The 17,593-nt window shown below is 44.0% G+C and overlaps 1 protein-coding gene across 2 annotated transcripts in view; it reads right to left on the bottom strand.

Moving 5' to 3' along the window:
• Nucleotides 1-17,593, bottom strand: part of LOC144595159 (LIM domain only protein 7-like) — a 210,896-nt gene that overhangs the window by 52,049 nt on the left and 141,254 nt on the right. For both annotated transcript variants that reach the window (XM_078402296.1, XM_078402297.1), the window contains exons 9-11: nt 11,357-11,389; nt 6,537-6,657; nt 4,682-4,824 (exon numbers count right to left, since the gene is read on the bottom strand). In XM_078402296.1, the coding sequence (XP_078258422.1) occupies nt 4,682-4,824; nt 6,537-6,657; nt 11,357-11,389 (297 nt within the window). The remainder of the gene's footprint in view (nt 1-4,681; nt 4,825-6,536; nt 6,658-11,356; nt 11,390-17,593) is intronic.

Below are 17,593 nucleotides of genomic sequence, written 5' to 3'. Positions count from 1 at the left end.
CAAAAACAACAATCTTCTGAATGTATTGCAAAAGGTACATGGCATTTATCAGAATGTAACATAAATACAGAAAATCCAATAAACTCCTCAGAACAAATTCTGGATCTCAACATCAATTTAAAATCTAAATTTAAAGGGTCCTTCTCCTTGCTGAAAGTATTAAAGATTACTTAAACATTTCTTGGAATTTTTCTATATACTGCTCTGAATATATTCTACTTACTAAAACTCTCGTTTGTTTGTTTGTTCCTGAATTACAGCCAAAACGGTAAATGATAGCTCGACAATTTTAGGCCCATCTTACTCACCATCGTCCCTTTGGTGCTAATGGAAGGAGTTTTATTGAAATCAGTGTTATATTTTTTAAGTTATTCACATTTTAAAGTTTAAATCTATCTACTGGGGAGGGAGGGGGAGGGAGGAAGGGGGGGGGGGAGGCGAGGAAGGGGGGGGGAGGGGAGGAGGGAGGGGGAGTGGAGAGGGTGCTGCACCAATGCAGGAGAGGTTTGGGCCCAACAAGTCCATTTGGTCTAGAATGATATAAATTCCTTTTACCTCCCAAAACTATTAACCCATCTAAGATAACACAAAATGCTGGAGTAACTCAGCAGGTCAGGCAGCATCTTGGATAGAAGGAATGGGTGACCTTTCGGTCCGAGACCCTTCTTCCATCTAAAGTATTTGTCATTTATTCACAAAATGCTGGAGTAACTCAGCAGGTCAGGCAGCATCTCAGGAGAGAAGGAATGGGTGACGTTTCGGGTCGAGACCCTTCTTCAGACTGATGTCAGGGGGGCGGGACAAAGGAAGGATATAGGTGGAGACAGGAAGATAGAGGGGGATCTGGTAAGGGGGAGGGGAAGAGAGGGACAGAGGAACTATCTAAAGTTGGAGAAGTCGATGTTCATACCACTGGGCTGCAAGCTGCCCAGGCGAAATATGAGGTGCTGTTCCTCCAATTTCCGGTGGGCCTCACTATGGCACTGGAGGAGGCCCATGACAGAAAGGTCAGACTGGGAATGGGAGGGGGAGTTGAAGTGCTCGGCCACCGGGAGATCAGTTTGGCCAACGCAGACCGAGCGCAGGTGTTGAGCGAAGCGATCGCCGAGCCTGCGTTTGGACCGAGCCTGAGATGCTGCCGTCACCCATTCCTTCTCTCCTGAGATGCTGCCTGACCTGTTGAGTTACTCCAACATTTTGTGAATAAATACCTTCGATTTGTACCAGCATCTGCAGTTATTTTCTTATACTACCTGTTGCTCCACTGCGATTTCTCCTCAAGGTATGTCCACTTTGAAGAAGTTCTCCTCCTCTCTTCGACGAGAGTTTAGCAACATGCTCTCTCGCTGCTCCCCCTCTGTGATTTCTCCTGCCCTCCTACTCTACGACCACATCTTGACCCAGACTCGCTACCACAGCCACATCTGCTTTCTTGGGACTTGCCTGCGCCTCCATCTTCTGCCTCGTGGTTTCCAGCTCCGTTTCCAGACCTCCCAATTCGGGCCCAACTCAGACTACAGGCTCCAACAGTCCATCTGCCGCTTTTCAGAACAACTTTCCTTCCGTGCCCTGCATTGTTTCCCTGTCTGCGTTGTGCCCTGGCTGCGATGCGCTCTGACTCTCCCACAGCTCCGGGCCTCACTAACCCACACCTGCAATGGGCCCCAACTGTACTTCATCCTACACCGGATCCGCGCCCTCAACACTCGATTCCTCGCCTACCTGGACCCTACAAAGGCTCGCAAACTCGCTGCCTCCACCGACAGTCCTCGGCAGCGACTCGACCGCAGGCCTGGAGCTCCAACGCTGCTCCGCTCCGCCGGCCCGCACACCAGGAGTCCGAGTCCCGCGACGCCATTGCTGCCACCAGGTGCAGTACCGATCCTCATCGCCTCCCCGGCCGATCCCAGGCCCGGACCACCAAAGCTGCCGCCGCCAACGACGTCCACCGCCTCCTCGGGGCCGCCACCGCCGACATCCGAGGCCTACCTGAGGCTGCCACCGCTGCCCTCCACCGCCTCTCCGGGGCCGCTGCCACCGACGTCCAAGGCCTACCCGAGTCTTCCGCCGCCGCTGCCTCCAACCTCCACCGCCTCCCCGGGGCTGCTGCCGCCGACCTTCCCGACCTCTTCACTGCCGACCTTCCCGACCTCTTCGCCGCCACCGACCTTCCCGACCTCTTCACCGCCGCTGCCGCTGCCGCTGACCTTCCCGACCTCTTCACCGCCTCCGACCTTCCCGACGCCGTCGGACGCCGACCTTCCCGGAGCCGTCGCTGTACCCGGTTCCCAGGACCAGCAACAGGCCGCAGCTCCACCCGTCCCACAGCACCGCTGGGCCCTACTGCCCACCCTCTACTACAGGTAACCACAGCCAATCCTCCACTGGATCTCCCCCTTCCCCCCTCTAGCCAGGCGTCCCTAACTACTCCCCACATCGGTTCTCATGCCCCCCTCTGCTCTGTTAACCCACCACCCCCCCCCCACCATACATCCCCTCCCCCTCCACCTGCCCCCCTGCCTTCATCCGACCCCAACCCCCACCATTGCCGGGTGTTCACCATTCCCCCTGACCTCCCCCTTTCAGACACCAAATGGTCTGTCCTCAGCAGAGGCCTGACCTTTGTTCCCCTCCGCCCCCACATCAACGAGTTCCGCATCCGCCATGATGTGGAGCTCTTCTTCCGCCGCCTCCGCCTCCGAGCCGTTTTCCATGGGAAGGAGTCCTCACCCCCCCACTGATGACCCCTTCTCCCGTCTCCAATGGACCCCCTCCTCTTGGACCCCCCCGGTTGGCCAACTACCCTCACTAGAACTTTTCATCTCCAACTGCCGTCGTGACATTAACCGCCTCAAATTCGCCACTCCCCTGACTAACTCTAACCTCTCCCCTCCTGAACGTGCAGCCCTCCACTCACTCTGCAACAACCCGACTTAGTCATCAAACCCGCTGACAAGGGAGGTGCTGTGGTAGTCTGGCGTGCTGACCTCTACCGGACCGAGGCCAGGCGACAACTCTCAGACACCTCTTCCTACCCATCCCTGGACCATGACCCCACCGACAAACACCAGACCTTTATCATCAGCACCATCACGGACCTCACCATTTCCGGCGATCTACCCTCCAATGCCTCCAAACTTATAGTTCCCCAGCCCCGCACGGCCCGATTCTACCTCCTACCTAAAATCCATAAACAGAACTGTCCCGGCAGACCCATTGTCTCTGCCTGCTCATGTCCCACCGAACTTATTCCCACCTACCTCGACTCCATCCTATCCCCCCCTGGTGGGGTGGAAGGTGAGAACGAGGGGGATAAGGGACGTCTAAATCTCTAATTTCCCTTATCCCTAACCAGTCTGAAGAAGAGCCTTGACCCGAGACGTCACCCATTCCTTCTCTCCAGAGATGCTGCCAGTCCCACTGAGTTACTCCAGCTTTTTGTGTCTATCTTTGGTTTAAACCAGCTCTGCAGTTCCTTCTTACACATTTGTCAGGCTTTGTTCTACTCCCATCTTTTCCAGCTTTGCCCCCCCCCCACAATCAATTGAAGGGGTCCCAATTCAAAACGTTGTATATCACTATACCTCGGTACACGTGACAATAAACTAAACTGAACTGATATCCATTCCCTCCACAGATTCTGCCTCCACTGAGTTACTCCAGCACAGTGTTTTTCTTCCAAATATATACCACCAAATAGCCACAATACACTTGTAGTACAAACAAAAGTGTAAATCGAGTCCAGCTACAAACCTCTTCACCTCTGAGACGTAATGGGAAAGGGCCATGGCGTTTATTAAATGGACTCACCAAGGGCAGTGAATGCACATGGGATAGTGACATAGCCAGGGAGATTTGAACTTCAAAATAGAACACTTTACTCTCTGAATATTGGCTGAGCGCAACCGTTAGGGCTTTGGCAATGCTTCGAGAAATTGGACTTTAGGTGAGTACAGACAAGATCCTAATCGATAAATTAATTGTGAACTAATACCAAGATAAAATATATGCCAACCTAATTATAGGAATAGAAAATCTGGTGATTTGTTTACTACTTTGAATATATTGGGCGGAACAATGGCGCAGCGATAGAATTGCTGCCTTACAGCGCCACAGATCCGGGTCCGATCCTGACTACGGGGTTTGTACATTCTCCCCGTGACCGTGTGGGTTTTCTCTGGGTGTCCAGTTTCCTCCTACATTCCAAAGAAGTACAAGTTTGTAGGTTAATTGACTTCAGTAAAAATGGTAAAATTGGCCCTGGTGTGGGGAACAATGCTAGTGTACGAGGATTGCTGTTCGACGTGGACTTGGTGGGCTGCAGACCCTTTTTCCACACTGCATCTCTAAACTAAACTACTTCTTTTAATTACCCTATTCTCTGCCTCAGATAACACCTAATGCACAGTACCATTCATTATGTTATTTAAATATCAATCCTTCTAGATCTTCGTGTTGGCAGTGCTATTTCAGCAGCCAGACCTTTTAAAATATCCTTGTCTGCTACTCTCCCCCATCAATGAAATAACTAATGAAGTCTGCCATCGGCAACGACAGATGAGAAACAAGCACATCCCACAAAACAAGAGTAACAGTCAGAAAAACCCCCCAGAACTTGAACAGAATATCCCATTGCATGGAGGTCTACAGGGACTTCCATGCGAGATAATTACTGGATTACCTTTCTTCCCTTATTTTCCGATATGTCTTTGTTGCTTTGGGGCTCCCTTCGCTTGACATTTTCTCAATTTCATCTCTCTCGTCTTTCTTCTTCTGTAGGTCGGAGTTGACACTTTTACGCCGATTCTTCCACACTGCCAGATCCTGGGCAAAACAAGCAAAATGGAGGCCATTGAGTTTATGCCAGTCACATCCTGTTGCTATCCTGTTTCCCCAGACAGCAAAGCCATTTTTCCTGGAACCTACTCTCTTCCCTCCCCCCCCCCCCCTCCCCTTCCCATCAATTCCCCTCCAATTCTTCCACTCAACCACACACTGGGTGCAATTTACAGTGGGCAATTAATCTACCATCAAGCACATCTTTGGGATATGGGAGGAAACCAGTGCACCCGGAGGAAACCAGTGCACCCGGAGGAAACCAGTGCACCCAGAGGAAACCCACAGAGTCATTGGGATAACATGCAAACTCCACACTGGAGGTCAGGAGTAAACTTGGTTCACTGAAGTTATGACGCAATGGATTACTAGCTGTGCGAATACGAGTCACAACATTAATTAGTAGCTGAAATTCACATGTACTGGTATTCCATGTTAGTGAAGTAGATCACCTGCATTCTGATATGTATCTATGCTAAAGCACTCACCAAATACAACTGAAAGACAGGCATTTGGCATGAGATCTTCTGCTTTGCACAAGCAGACTGGTGACCTCGGTCTGCGAAAACTAGCTACAAAACTATTGCGACTATTTATCACACCAACAGATTAAGCAAACAGCCAGTGTACGTCAGAGTAGTAATACAAATAATGACAACTTTAAGATTGGCAACTGTTGTTGTTTTTAGTTTTCGAGATACGGTGAGGAATCAGGCCCTTCGGTCCACCAAGTCCGCAACAACTGTGATTATTTCTCACCCGCAGTTGCCACTGCCAGACTTCCCTGTCGTTTTTACATCACACAAGTCCACACAAATCACTTCAATAATGCATTTAAAACAAAGAATTGGCCTTGTTATAATTCCTTACAAAACAAAAATGTGCTGCCCTTAATCACTTTCCCCCCACATCATTCATTATCGTGACATCTCATGCAATTCTGCACCTGTCAGAATCAGAGATTTACAGCCATGTCCCAGAATTATTTAAAACCCATGCCTTCAGGACAACATGTATAACTACCACTCACATTTACCTTTCATATCTTCCCACTTTGTCTCAGTGCTCATTTTATACAAAAACTCTGCAGACACATTCCTACTATGTAAATACCTATTGCTTAATGCTTAAATTGTCAGTGTAATATAGAAAATTACAAGTAACAAAATTATAACAAAGGAGTGGTTGTTCAAAAGTTGGTGCTCAAAAAAGTGTGCAATTTGCTGATGTTACTTTGGCTAAGAGGTGGGGACGGGGAGGGAAGGGAGGGAAAGAGGGAGGGGAAAGGAGGGAAGGAAAAGAGGGGGGAAAGGAGGGGGAGAAAGGAGGGGGGAGGGAGGGAGGGAGGGGGGGGGAGGGAGGGAGGGAGGGAGGGAGGGAGGGAGGGAGGGAGGGAGGGAGGGAGGGAGGGAGGGAGGGAGGGAGGGAGGGAGGGAGGGAGGGAGGGAGGGAGGGAGGGAGGGAGGGAGGGAGGGAGGGAGGGAGGGAGGGAGGGAGGGAGGGAGGGAGGGAGGGAGGGAGGGAGGGAGGGAGGGAGGGAGGGAGGGAGGGAGGGAGGGAGGGAGGGAGGGAGGGAGGGAGGGAAGGAGGGAAGGAGGGAAGGAGGGAAGGAGGGAAGAAGGGAAGACGGGCGGGATGGAGGGAGGGCGGGAGGAAAGAAGGGCGGGAGGAAAGAAGGGAGGCAGTTGCTTTCAACTCACACTCTGCCATTGCTGGTCCTGTTCATTCATAGCTTTCTTTATTTCCTGCATTTCCTCATATCTAAGAGATTTTCTCATTTTATCTTCTTCTTCAGCAGACACATCATTGAGAGATTTACTCCTGAAATAAAATATAATAAAGAACAATAATCAGCATGATATTCTGTACCATGAATATGTTCTATATTCTGTCTCTTCCCCTTTGCTCCATCTATTGTAATTAATTTTGAATTGATTGTATGTGAAATCTGATCAGTTTGGATAGCATGCAAAACAAAGCATGTCACTGTACCTCAGTATATATGACAATAATAAAACTAAACCTTAAACCTAAACCCCAGCAACATGTTCCAGGCTCTCACTGCCCTCAGTGTAAAATAACTGCACATCTCAAGAACGTTTCCCTTCTCACCTTAAAGCTATGCCATCTAGTATTTGAAATTTCAAACCTGAGAAAAGGGCTCTGTCTATCCACCTAAAACATGCCTCATAATTTTATTTACTCGATCAGGTCTCCCCTTAACCTCTGGCGCCACGGAGAAACAGAACAAGTCTGCCCAACCTCTCCCCAAGCATGAACACCTCATTCAGGCAGCAACCCCCTCTGCATCCTTTCCAAAGCCTCAACATCGTTCCTGTAACGGGGCGACCAGAACTGTAACCAATACTCCAAATGCAGCACAAGCAAAGTCTTTTAAAGCTGCAACATGTCTTCCCGACTCATATACTTAATGGCCCAACCAATGAAGGAAAGCATACCCGATGCCTTCTTGACCACTCTACCTACTTGTGTTGCCACTGTCAGCGATTGTACCTGGTCTGATGGCATAGCATGGAAAACAAAGCTTGTCACTGTACCCTCGGTACAGGTGACAATAATACACTTAGTCTAACCTAATCTAATCTAACAATAGTCACCAGGAGGTCAATGCACATTAATTGTAACTCAGTGCTCCGCTTACCTATATAGAACTATAAGAAAATAACTGCAGATGCTGGTAAAAATCGAAGGTATTTATTCACAAAATGCTGGAGTAACTCAGCCGGTCAGGCAGCATCTCAGGAGAGAAGGAATGGGTGACGTTTCGGGTCGAGACCCTTCTTTAGACTGATGTCAGGGGGGCGGGACAAAGGAAGGATATAGGTGGAGACAGGAAGATAGAGGGAGATCTGGGAAGGAGGAGGGGAAGAGAGGGACAGAGGAGCTATCTAAGGTCGGAGAAGTCGATGTTCATACCACTGGGCTGCAAACTGCCCAGGCGAAATATGAGGTGCTGTTCCTCCAATTTCCGGTGGGCCTCACTATGGCACTGGAGGAGGCCCATGACAGAAAGGTCAGACTGGGAATGGGAGGGGGAGTTGAAGTGCTCGGCCACCGGAAGATCAGTTTGGTCAATGCGGACCGAGCGCAGGTGTTGAGCGAAGCGATTGTCGAGCCTGCGCTTGGTTTCGCCGATGTAAATAAGTTGACATCTAGAGCAGCAGATGCAATAGATGAGGTTGGGGGAGGTGCAGGTGAACCTTTGTTGCACCTGGAAAGACTGTTTGGGTCCTTGGATGGAGTTGAGGGGGGAGGTAAAGGGACAGGTGTTGCATCTCGTGCGGTTCGAGGGGAAAGTGCCCGGGGATGGGGTGGTTGGGTAGGAAGGGACGAGTGGACCAGGGAGTTACGGAGGGAACAGTCTCTGCAGAACGCAGAGAGGGGAGGGGATGGGAAGATATGGCCGATAGTGGGGTCCCGTTGTAGGTGACGGAAATGTTGGCGGATGATTTGTTGGATCCGCTGGCTGGTGGGGTGGAAGGTGAGAACGAGGGGGGATTCTGTCCTTGTTGCGAGTGGGGGGAGAAGTTGTTCCTTTAGGTGCAATTAGACATTTTCACTGAAGTCTCAAACTTCTTATTACATACTTATGAGGCACTTTCTCAAAATATCATTATGTTAAAAATAAAACGCCACTGATCAAATAAACAGTACGTCTGTTCAAAGCAAAATTGCACACAATTAGTCAATCAATACATCTGCATCTCATCAGGAGATTCCCAATGTGATAATTACATATAATATTCAACGCCAACTTCACGGCATTTAGTTTGAGTGTTAATGCAAAGGAACCATAAATTATAGCAGTCAATAAATGTCATTCAAATGCTTTGAAAAGCAATGCTCTTGCGTGTTAAAATTCATCAGTTAAGGCTACATTCAGAAGCCACTAGGTTCATTCAACTTCGAATGCATATTCCGATTAAATCCAACTGCAGGATTTGGCTTGGTGGATTTACAGATTTTGAACTATTTAAAGATCCAAAACAGTCAAGCATTCAAGTTTAATATATGGTGAATTCGCTCAACAGGAATCTGGCACAGTATTGCACACATATGGTTTAATCATTTAAATCTTGTCTGAAAACAACTGCATACCAAGTCAGCAGGGGGTCTGGAGATGCAACTTGAGATAATCACCAAGTGACATTTAACTCTTTCATCTGAAAATTCTCCTCTCCCATGTATAATAAATGGTTTAATGCTGTGACTAAAAACATGCTATTTCTCTGCAAAGCACTATAACTTGGGAACATTTAAAAAGGCAACATCAAAAATTGCAAAATGTGTCTGGACAAGAATAAACCCACTGAAACAAAACACAGTAATTTGTGATATTTAATTTAACGTCGGATTTATTTTGCCCAAGTTGGAATAATTGCATATGCCTTGCAAGATGTGGCTACTTCGATTGTTCGGGAAGAACTAGAGGGGAAGGAACACAAAATGAACGATCTTGGCAAGTTGCTGTATTTATAAAGGACACGAGTATAATCCTCCTGCTCACTCTCTAATTAGGAATTATGCACATGAAGCATTCTCGTACTTTCCCAGCGGTCATGAAGGGTTTCTTGAACTGGAACTTTAAACTTTGTTTTACCTTTCCACGTCTGGCCTCCTGAATGTTTCCAAAATGTTATTTATAATTTCAGATTTCCAACATCTGCAGTTTTATTTTCAACAACAATTTGAGACCCGAGAGGCACAACACCGAAGGGTGCCCTCTGTTTTATATTTTAAAGTGTGCACTGTAGTCTTGTAGGCATTTAAATTCTGCTTTTATTGAATACCATTTTACTGAATAAGCAACTTCATAAGTAGAATGCAATGTAAAGGTGGCCATATCACACCTTTAATGTATACAACCTATTTTGACTTTATTTCGCAAAGAACTGGATAATGGAAGTCAAACTCAATGTTTTCCAATGTAATAACAATTAAATAACAATCTCAACTCCCCACCCCAATCAAAAATGCAAAATTGCATCAGAGTAACTGATAAAACTCTGATAAAACAGGTGTGGGCCAAAATACAGTGGTCAGTTATTAACCATTTTGCTTACCGTAGTGTTCATAATACATATATAGTTCTATGACTTTAAATGAACATAAAGCTTTATTTGCATGTTAGCAACACAAAACATGCCAGCAGCCAACGTCAAATGAAGCTGCAAATAAGCTTTGTAAATATTGCTTTGCATCTGTTCTGTTAAACCAACTGTAATAGGCAACTATTTTTGACCATCACCGCTTAGCATGCCAGCTGGGTTAACTGCATATCATATTCCAGCAGATGTGACACTGATCTGGGGAGTTCTTCCCTTTTGAACTGGTTTTATAAAACCTATCAAAATTTTCCAGACAATGAAGTGTACAGATAGGACAACTGTGCGTTTATTATCAAACTATGTGACATAATCCTGCAACTTTTTTTTCATGTTTCAGCAGAGGCCCAAGCGTAAATCCAATTAGTTAAACATCACAGAAATGAAACTTTGCTTTATAAGGAAGAGATTTAAAAAGAAATCTGCCTGTTCTATTAACGTATGTGCATATTCTTATGTTTGTTGTACAGTTTGCACAACAACTATGTTAAAAGTAGGGGATACTGCACAAGATATAGAGATAGCTTTCTATGGAAAAGGGATAGAAAGGTTGTGCCTCAACTTTATAAAGATATACGAATTAATGGCAAATGAGAAAATAACTTGATAAACTAACCACATTAAATTTATAAAAACAAATCTGCAAAGCTTAATGAAAAAGTACTAGATTTTTTAAAATGTAGATTTAAATATTCTTATTTTGAAACTCTATTACCCCGACCATTACTTAGACTGGGATTAATCATCCTACTGCAAGTGAGGTTAGATGCCTTTACCACATGGGTCACCAAAGACATCAAAATGTTTTGAAACTGGTTTATGATCAAAGGCAAAGATTTAAATACATGCTGGGGCGTTGATGTCTCTTCAGTATCTTGTCCCTTTCCCCGTTATGTTTTTTATTTCCAGTTTTAAAGTCAGCATCAAAGCTACTATAAAGGCAGCTGTGACTCTACACTAATCTTCCACAACCTGCACTGTACTGTTTTTGTATTTAAAGCACAGGGTGAGATTCCTGGCTTTTAATGACAAAATCAAAGTTGAGAATACCGCCGAGCTTTTAACAGAGTTATTGCCGTCACCTGTCAAGTGTTGACGGCTAAAACTACTATGGCTTTAGTGGATCATCCCAAACCTTCCCATGTGCATTACAAAGGAAAGCATACAGCTGCAAAGTTACTGAACCATTTTCAGCGGCTAAACCCATTGGGATATTAAATGCACAAGACAATTAAAGCAGAATCCCCAGATCAGGCATACTTATGTCTATTAGTATACGTTCTCGTTGGCCTGGTTTCACAAGCATGCTTTAGTTGTCTCTCACAGAGGCATCACAGCGCAGAACATACATTGCACATGTAACGGTAAGCGCTTCAAGAGACCATGAAACTTACCCTGAATCATTATCAGTTGACATTCGAAGAAGTCTAAGGAATTGAAAAAAATCAATAAAAGAAAACCATACAACTAGGTTAACTTTGCAAAGTGAGGAATGGAAGGCAATTCCATCTGTAAACCAGGGTTCTGCATTATTTTTGAATGATAGGTTCACAAACTTTCACAAAAGTAATCCAGTTTTACTAGTTTGATAATTACTCACTTGATTAAAATGGTCATCAGTCACAATTGCGATAATTACTAAATGAAAGGATCACTATTTATATCTGCAAAACTTAAAATATGAAAGAGGTTTTATGTTAAAATAAAATGCCCAACAAGTATTTTAAACTTTTCTTTTTGAAAAGAGTTCAACTCAGCAAAATATAATTGCTCTTAAAACCTGGACATATTGCTCAGAATTCAAAAAGGTTTGAAATGCTATATTTAGAATGCTACTTTGATATTTAATTAATTAAAAAAATGGTATGGACAAAAATCACAATCCTTTTCTCCTGCCCTCTGACATACGTTAAACCTACCCTTCAAAGCCACAAACTGGCAAACTGGCTGCAAATCAATATTGTTACATATAACGTTTACAAATAATGGGACAAACTAAATCATACATGATTAACGGCAATAAATATAATGGAATTCAAAGAACAGGACTCCCTCAAACAAACAACAATAACCATATGTTATTTATAGTCTCATTTATTGAGTTCCACATAAAACATCTGTAGTAAACAAACTCCATGACTTATACAATGAAATGAATGATTGTAAACACATTTGACGCTCAAAATGCATGCAATCTTTTTCCCAAAACAAATTCTAAAAAAAAATGTTCTATTAGATAACCAGTGTCATGATACAACTTAGTATTGAATTTGACTGAAAATCGACAATTGTGAATTTCAGAGGCAGGGTACAAAGCCACTGCAATATTATGCATTCCGGACAGGAAATTGTGACGAAGCTTGTCCTAAACTGGTACTGGTTTAAACATTCATGTTTTTGTTGGCTGCTGAGAGGTCCTTTATAACTGACTTTGTGTTTGTTTAAGAGTTCGATATTTGCTTCAGTTTATTAAACATCATTAATTAGATTGATAGATAAGTAGATTAAATGAGTTTTCCCTTCTTCAAACTCATCATTAGACGCCGAGTGTGGATAATTCCAGGATCAAGCTATCTAACACACTAATGGATTATCAATCAAGTCTTTAGGTCCAGAGCTTTTGGGGCGTATATATAAGCAGCAAGGTCAACAACTAAATGGGCAAATCACAAGTCACATTGATTGACTAGGATTAAGACATGTTTCACAATTTGTCAATCTGCTTTGATATTCAAGCAGAGGCGGTAAGGGGGCGGCTTGGAAAATAAGAGAGGCTGGATGAACACAAGCCCATTTCTACGGATGAATAAAGTGGACAGGCAGCTGAACATTCCACCACTAATACATCCTGATCAAATAAAGCAGACAGTAAAATGAGCTGTGAAAATCTACAGAAAATAATCATTTTCTCATGGAAACTTGGCATTTTAATACAGCAATAAGAAGCTGAATTGAATTTTGGATCACAATGGAGCAGAGTTCAACCTGACCCAGATCCTGCATTAATTTATTAGATGTGGACTTTACTGGCATTAACACGAAACCGCACAGCTTAGGGACAGGCCCTTCAGCCCACAATATAGACAATGATGCCAATTTAAATTGCACATCTGCCTGTGCGTAGTCTATATCCCGCCATCCCTGCCTGTTCATGGAACTATCTAAATGCCGCTTTTGCATTGCTGTTGTGCCTACTCCTACCACCTCTCTTGTGATCGAGGCAAATCCACACTGTGTAAAATATACATCTCCTTTAAATTTACCTCGCATCTTAAAGCTATGCCCTTGAGCATTTGACATTTCTGCTCTGGGATAAAGATTATATACCCTCGCAAAATTTTGCTGTCCATCTCAACAGCTGCCAAACTGGGGTTTGTTAAGTGTTAATCACATTGGTGAGCCTAGATTTAAATTTAGGCCAGACCAGGTAAGGAGGGTTTCATTTCCTGAAGGACATCAATGAATCAAATTGATTTTTTTTAAATGATAAACTTACCGAGATCAAACTTGAGAGGAAAAAAAATCCAGATTTACTGAATTACTTAAATTTAAATTTCCCACCTGTCACGGTGGGAATTGCACTCATGAGTAAGGGTGAATAATCCATGCCGGAGTTTCATAACTTAACCACTGTGCTACCATATCCCTAGCCTCCCATCTTCTTTCTGCCGCAGTACATAATTTTTATGGTCTGCCCAAGGGAGAATAGAATTTAACTTTACAGCTAGCTCAAAAACCACAAAGAAGGGTCTCGATCTGAAGCATCACCCATTCTTTCTCCCCAGACATGCTGCCTGCCCCGTTGAGTTATTCCAGCATTTTGTGTCTATCTTCAACAACCACAAATGTCAGCTACAAAACTGAACCTACTGCTCCTCAACAAAGTATTGGTAACTTCAGAAATACAAATGTCTGAAACATAGAAACATAGAAAATAGGTGCAGGAGGCCATTTGGCCCTTCGAGCCAGCACCGCCATACATTGTGATCCTGGCTGATTATCCACAATCAGTAACCCGTGCCTGCCTTCTCCCCATATCCCTTGATTCCACTAGCCCCTAGTGCTCTATCTAACTCTTTCTTAAATTCATTCAGTGATTTGGCCTCCACTGCCCTCTGTGGCAGAGAATTCCACAAATTCACAACTCTCTGGGTGAAAAGGTTCCTTCTCACCTCAGTTTTAAATGGCCTCCCCTTTATTCTAAGACTGTGTTCCCTGGTTCTGAACTCGCCCAACATTGGGAACACTTTTCCTACTTCTAGCTTGTCTAGTCCTTTTATATTTCTATATGTCTCTATAAGATCCCCTCTCATCCTTCTAAACTCCAGTGAATACAAGCCTAGTCTTTTCAATTTTTCCTCATATGACAGTCCCACCATCCCAGGGATCAATCTCGTGAACCTACCCTGCACTGCCTCAATTGCAAGGATGTCCTTCCTCAAATTAGGAGACCAAAACTGTACACAATAGTCCAGATGTGGTCTGACCAGGGCCCTATACAACTGCAGAAGAACCTCTTTACTCCTATACTGAAATTCTCTCGTTATGAAGGCCAACATGCCATTAGCTTTCTTCACTACCTGCTGTACCTGCACGCCAACTTTCAGTGACTGGTGTACAAGGACACTCAGGTCTCGCTGCACTTCCCCCTTACCTAACCTGACACCATTGAGATAATAATCTGCCTCCTTGTTTTTGCCGCCAAAGTGGATAACCTCACATTTATCTACATTATTATACTGCATATGCCATGCATCTGCCCACTCACTCAACCTGTCCAAGTCACCCTGTAACCTCCTAACATCCTCTTCGCAGTTCACACGCCACCCAGCTTTGTGTCATCTGCAAACTTGCTAGTGTTACTTCTAATTCCTTCATCCAAATCATTAATATGTATGGTAAATAGTTGTGACCCAACACCGTGCCTTGCGGCACTCCACTCGCCACTGCCTGCCATTCTGAAAAGGACCCGTTTACTCCAACTCTTTGCTTTCTGTCAGCCAACCAATTCTCTATCTATGTCAGCACTCTACCCCCAATACCATTTAATGCTCTAAGTTGGCTCACCAATCTCCCATGTGGGACCTTATCAAAGGTTTTCTGTAAGTCCAGATACACTACATCCACACTACATCTATTTTACTTGTCACATCCTCACAAAATTCCAGAAGATTAGTCCAGCATGATTCCTCCCTTTCATAAATTCATGCTGACTTGCACTTATCCTTTTACTGCTATCCAAATCCAAAAAGAAGGGTATCAACCTGCAACAAAGCCAATCCATGTTCTCCAGAGATGCTGCCTGACCCGTTGAGTTACTCCATCATTTTGTGTCTTTCCTCCAGAAATACAACCATCCCTTTGCTACCCCAACTCCAATACAAATTACACATCAGCATTAAACATTGCATGTGAAGTAATGTTGCAATGTGAGAGCCAATCTGGTTATGTCCACAAAAACTTGCAACTCTTTTCAGGTATCAGTGACTTGGAGCTGTTTTGCTTTGTAATGTCAAACTAAAGTAGTAAAATTGTGTTTCGAAGATACATTCCTGTATCAGCAATGGATTCAAGGATACTGTCAGGTGGGTTGAATACCCATTTAAATTTGACCGAGTTATTTTCACATCCACTGTAGAAATTCAGATTATGGCAGGAGGATATACTAAATATGTTAATATTCCTAAAATATACCAACAGGTGTGCTTTCAGAGTAATCTAAAGAACATTCCCTGAACAGTCTTCCAACAAGTATTCCTATTTCATGCAATGGTTAAAATAATTCCTACTTTGACCCCTTTTATTCTTCTAATCAAATAAATATTTTTACCCTTCAGATTGAGTTATGTAACAACATTTATAAAAAATGGTTCTTCCTGATCTACAAATGTTAGTCCTCCCTGCTACAATCAGTTTGAAGAAGGGACCGGACCCAAAATGTCACCTATCCATTGCCTCCACAGATATTGCCTGCCCTCTGAGTTGCTCCAGTACTTTGTGTTTTACTATTAAATATCACCCTACAGAGTAACTGATGTACCTGGAAGAGAGCTGTTGCTATCTTGTTATACTTTTAGCGAGGCAGAGAGAAAATGAACATAAGATGAATCTGTTTGAATTTGGCTTCTGAAACTCCAATGTGATAAAATGAAAAGGATTTAATACAGTCAAACAACGTTCCCCTCAACAACATGTTTTTTTTAACCACAATTCATTGAGAGTGATTTGAGCTTCCTGCTTATCACACAGTTGCCACTCATGACAGTGACAAGGCATCAAAGTTTGCTGCTTATTCTTTTTTAAATGTTGAGACGTTAATTCTGGAACAACCGACGGAAGTTAAGTGCTTGTTAAGGTGACTTATGTTTATTCATGACCAAGTAAGTCAAACTGGCCTGTACATAATACTATATACTAGAAAAATCAATGATACAGAAACTCCACATGTTCACACTTCATGCACGTCTTAGTCACTACTGCAGGGACTTGCCCCATTTGGTTTAGAGGCAGGGATGAAACGCACACTTGCAACACGCCCTAACCTCTCAACCAGCTGACGCTTCTTGTATCTCAATCTGCTGGCCTCCCTTATTTGCTCCCACTTCTTTGAATCCTCTTCACTGCACGAGGCAGGTGCAAAGTTACAAGAATGCACTGCTTTATTAGCTTGAGATAGCGCCATTCTCCGAGAGAGCATATCATCTTTTTTTGGGCAAGGCAATGCACCTTCGCCATTTTCCGATTCTTCCAATTCTTCGGAGCCTTGCTTAGGCGGACAAAGGAATTTTGAACGGAGTGACTCTGGCAAAGCCCACAGATCTGGGAAGGGAATGGGATTGTATATGTCTGGTGCACCTGAAGGCAACGGTGGCTTGGTTTGAGAATCACGTTCCTTCCTAAGGATCACATCATCCTTTTCCGGATCAGGAATGACGCTTTTGTCTCTTCTTTCTTGAGCTACGAGTCTTTCAACCGAGTCGTTGGAACCAAAGCTGCTTTGTTCCTGGCTGTGAAAAGGTTTCAAGCTGGTAGTGGCGCAGAACGCATTGGTTTTACGACTGAACATGTCGTCATTTTCCAAATCCGGTTCCAAATCCTCATCGTCCTCATCTTCCAAACTGCCAGAGTGGGAATGATCAGCGAGGAAGGCATTTCTATTCTGCATGAGAATCCTCGGGCCCGCGGCTGGATCGAGCTTTGGTTTGCAAACAGAGAAGTCTACTAGTTCTGAATAAGTAGGACTTGCGTGTAACATTTGAAGGAGCGGAAACAGGCTAGAGATATATATTTTTTAAAGATAAAAGGAAATATTTATTGGAAAAAGTCCAGGAAAAATAAAAATCCAAGCATTGTCCAAATCAAGCAAGACTAGATAAGAAAGGATGCGATAGAGAATAAGCACTATGACAAATATTTGCAGTTTACTTGAGCAGAAAATGCAATAGACCTGCATTAACAAAATGTCTTCAGGACTACCAGCCTTGGAATTTTACCATCACAGAATGATAGATCAATGTCTACTATCATGTTAGCTGAAGACCATATTTACAATTTGCTAAAAGCAGCAGCCATTTCAGTTTTCCACCACAAATGGTATCCTTCTTAAAAGGAACCATAATCTCCTATTAAAC

Source organism: Rhinoraja longicauda, chromosome 7, assembly GCF_053455715.1.
Source record: "Rhinoraja longicauda isolate Sanriku21f chromosome 7, sRhiLon1.1, whole genome shotgun sequence".
NCBI classification, from domain to species: domain Eukaryota; kingdom Metazoa; phylum Chordata; class Chondrichthyes; order Rajiformes; family Arhynchobatidae; genus Rhinoraja; species Rhinoraja longicauda.
The sequence above is the reverse complement of the archived record's forward strand: the minus strand, read 5'-3'. Positions and strand labels throughout refer to the sequence as shown.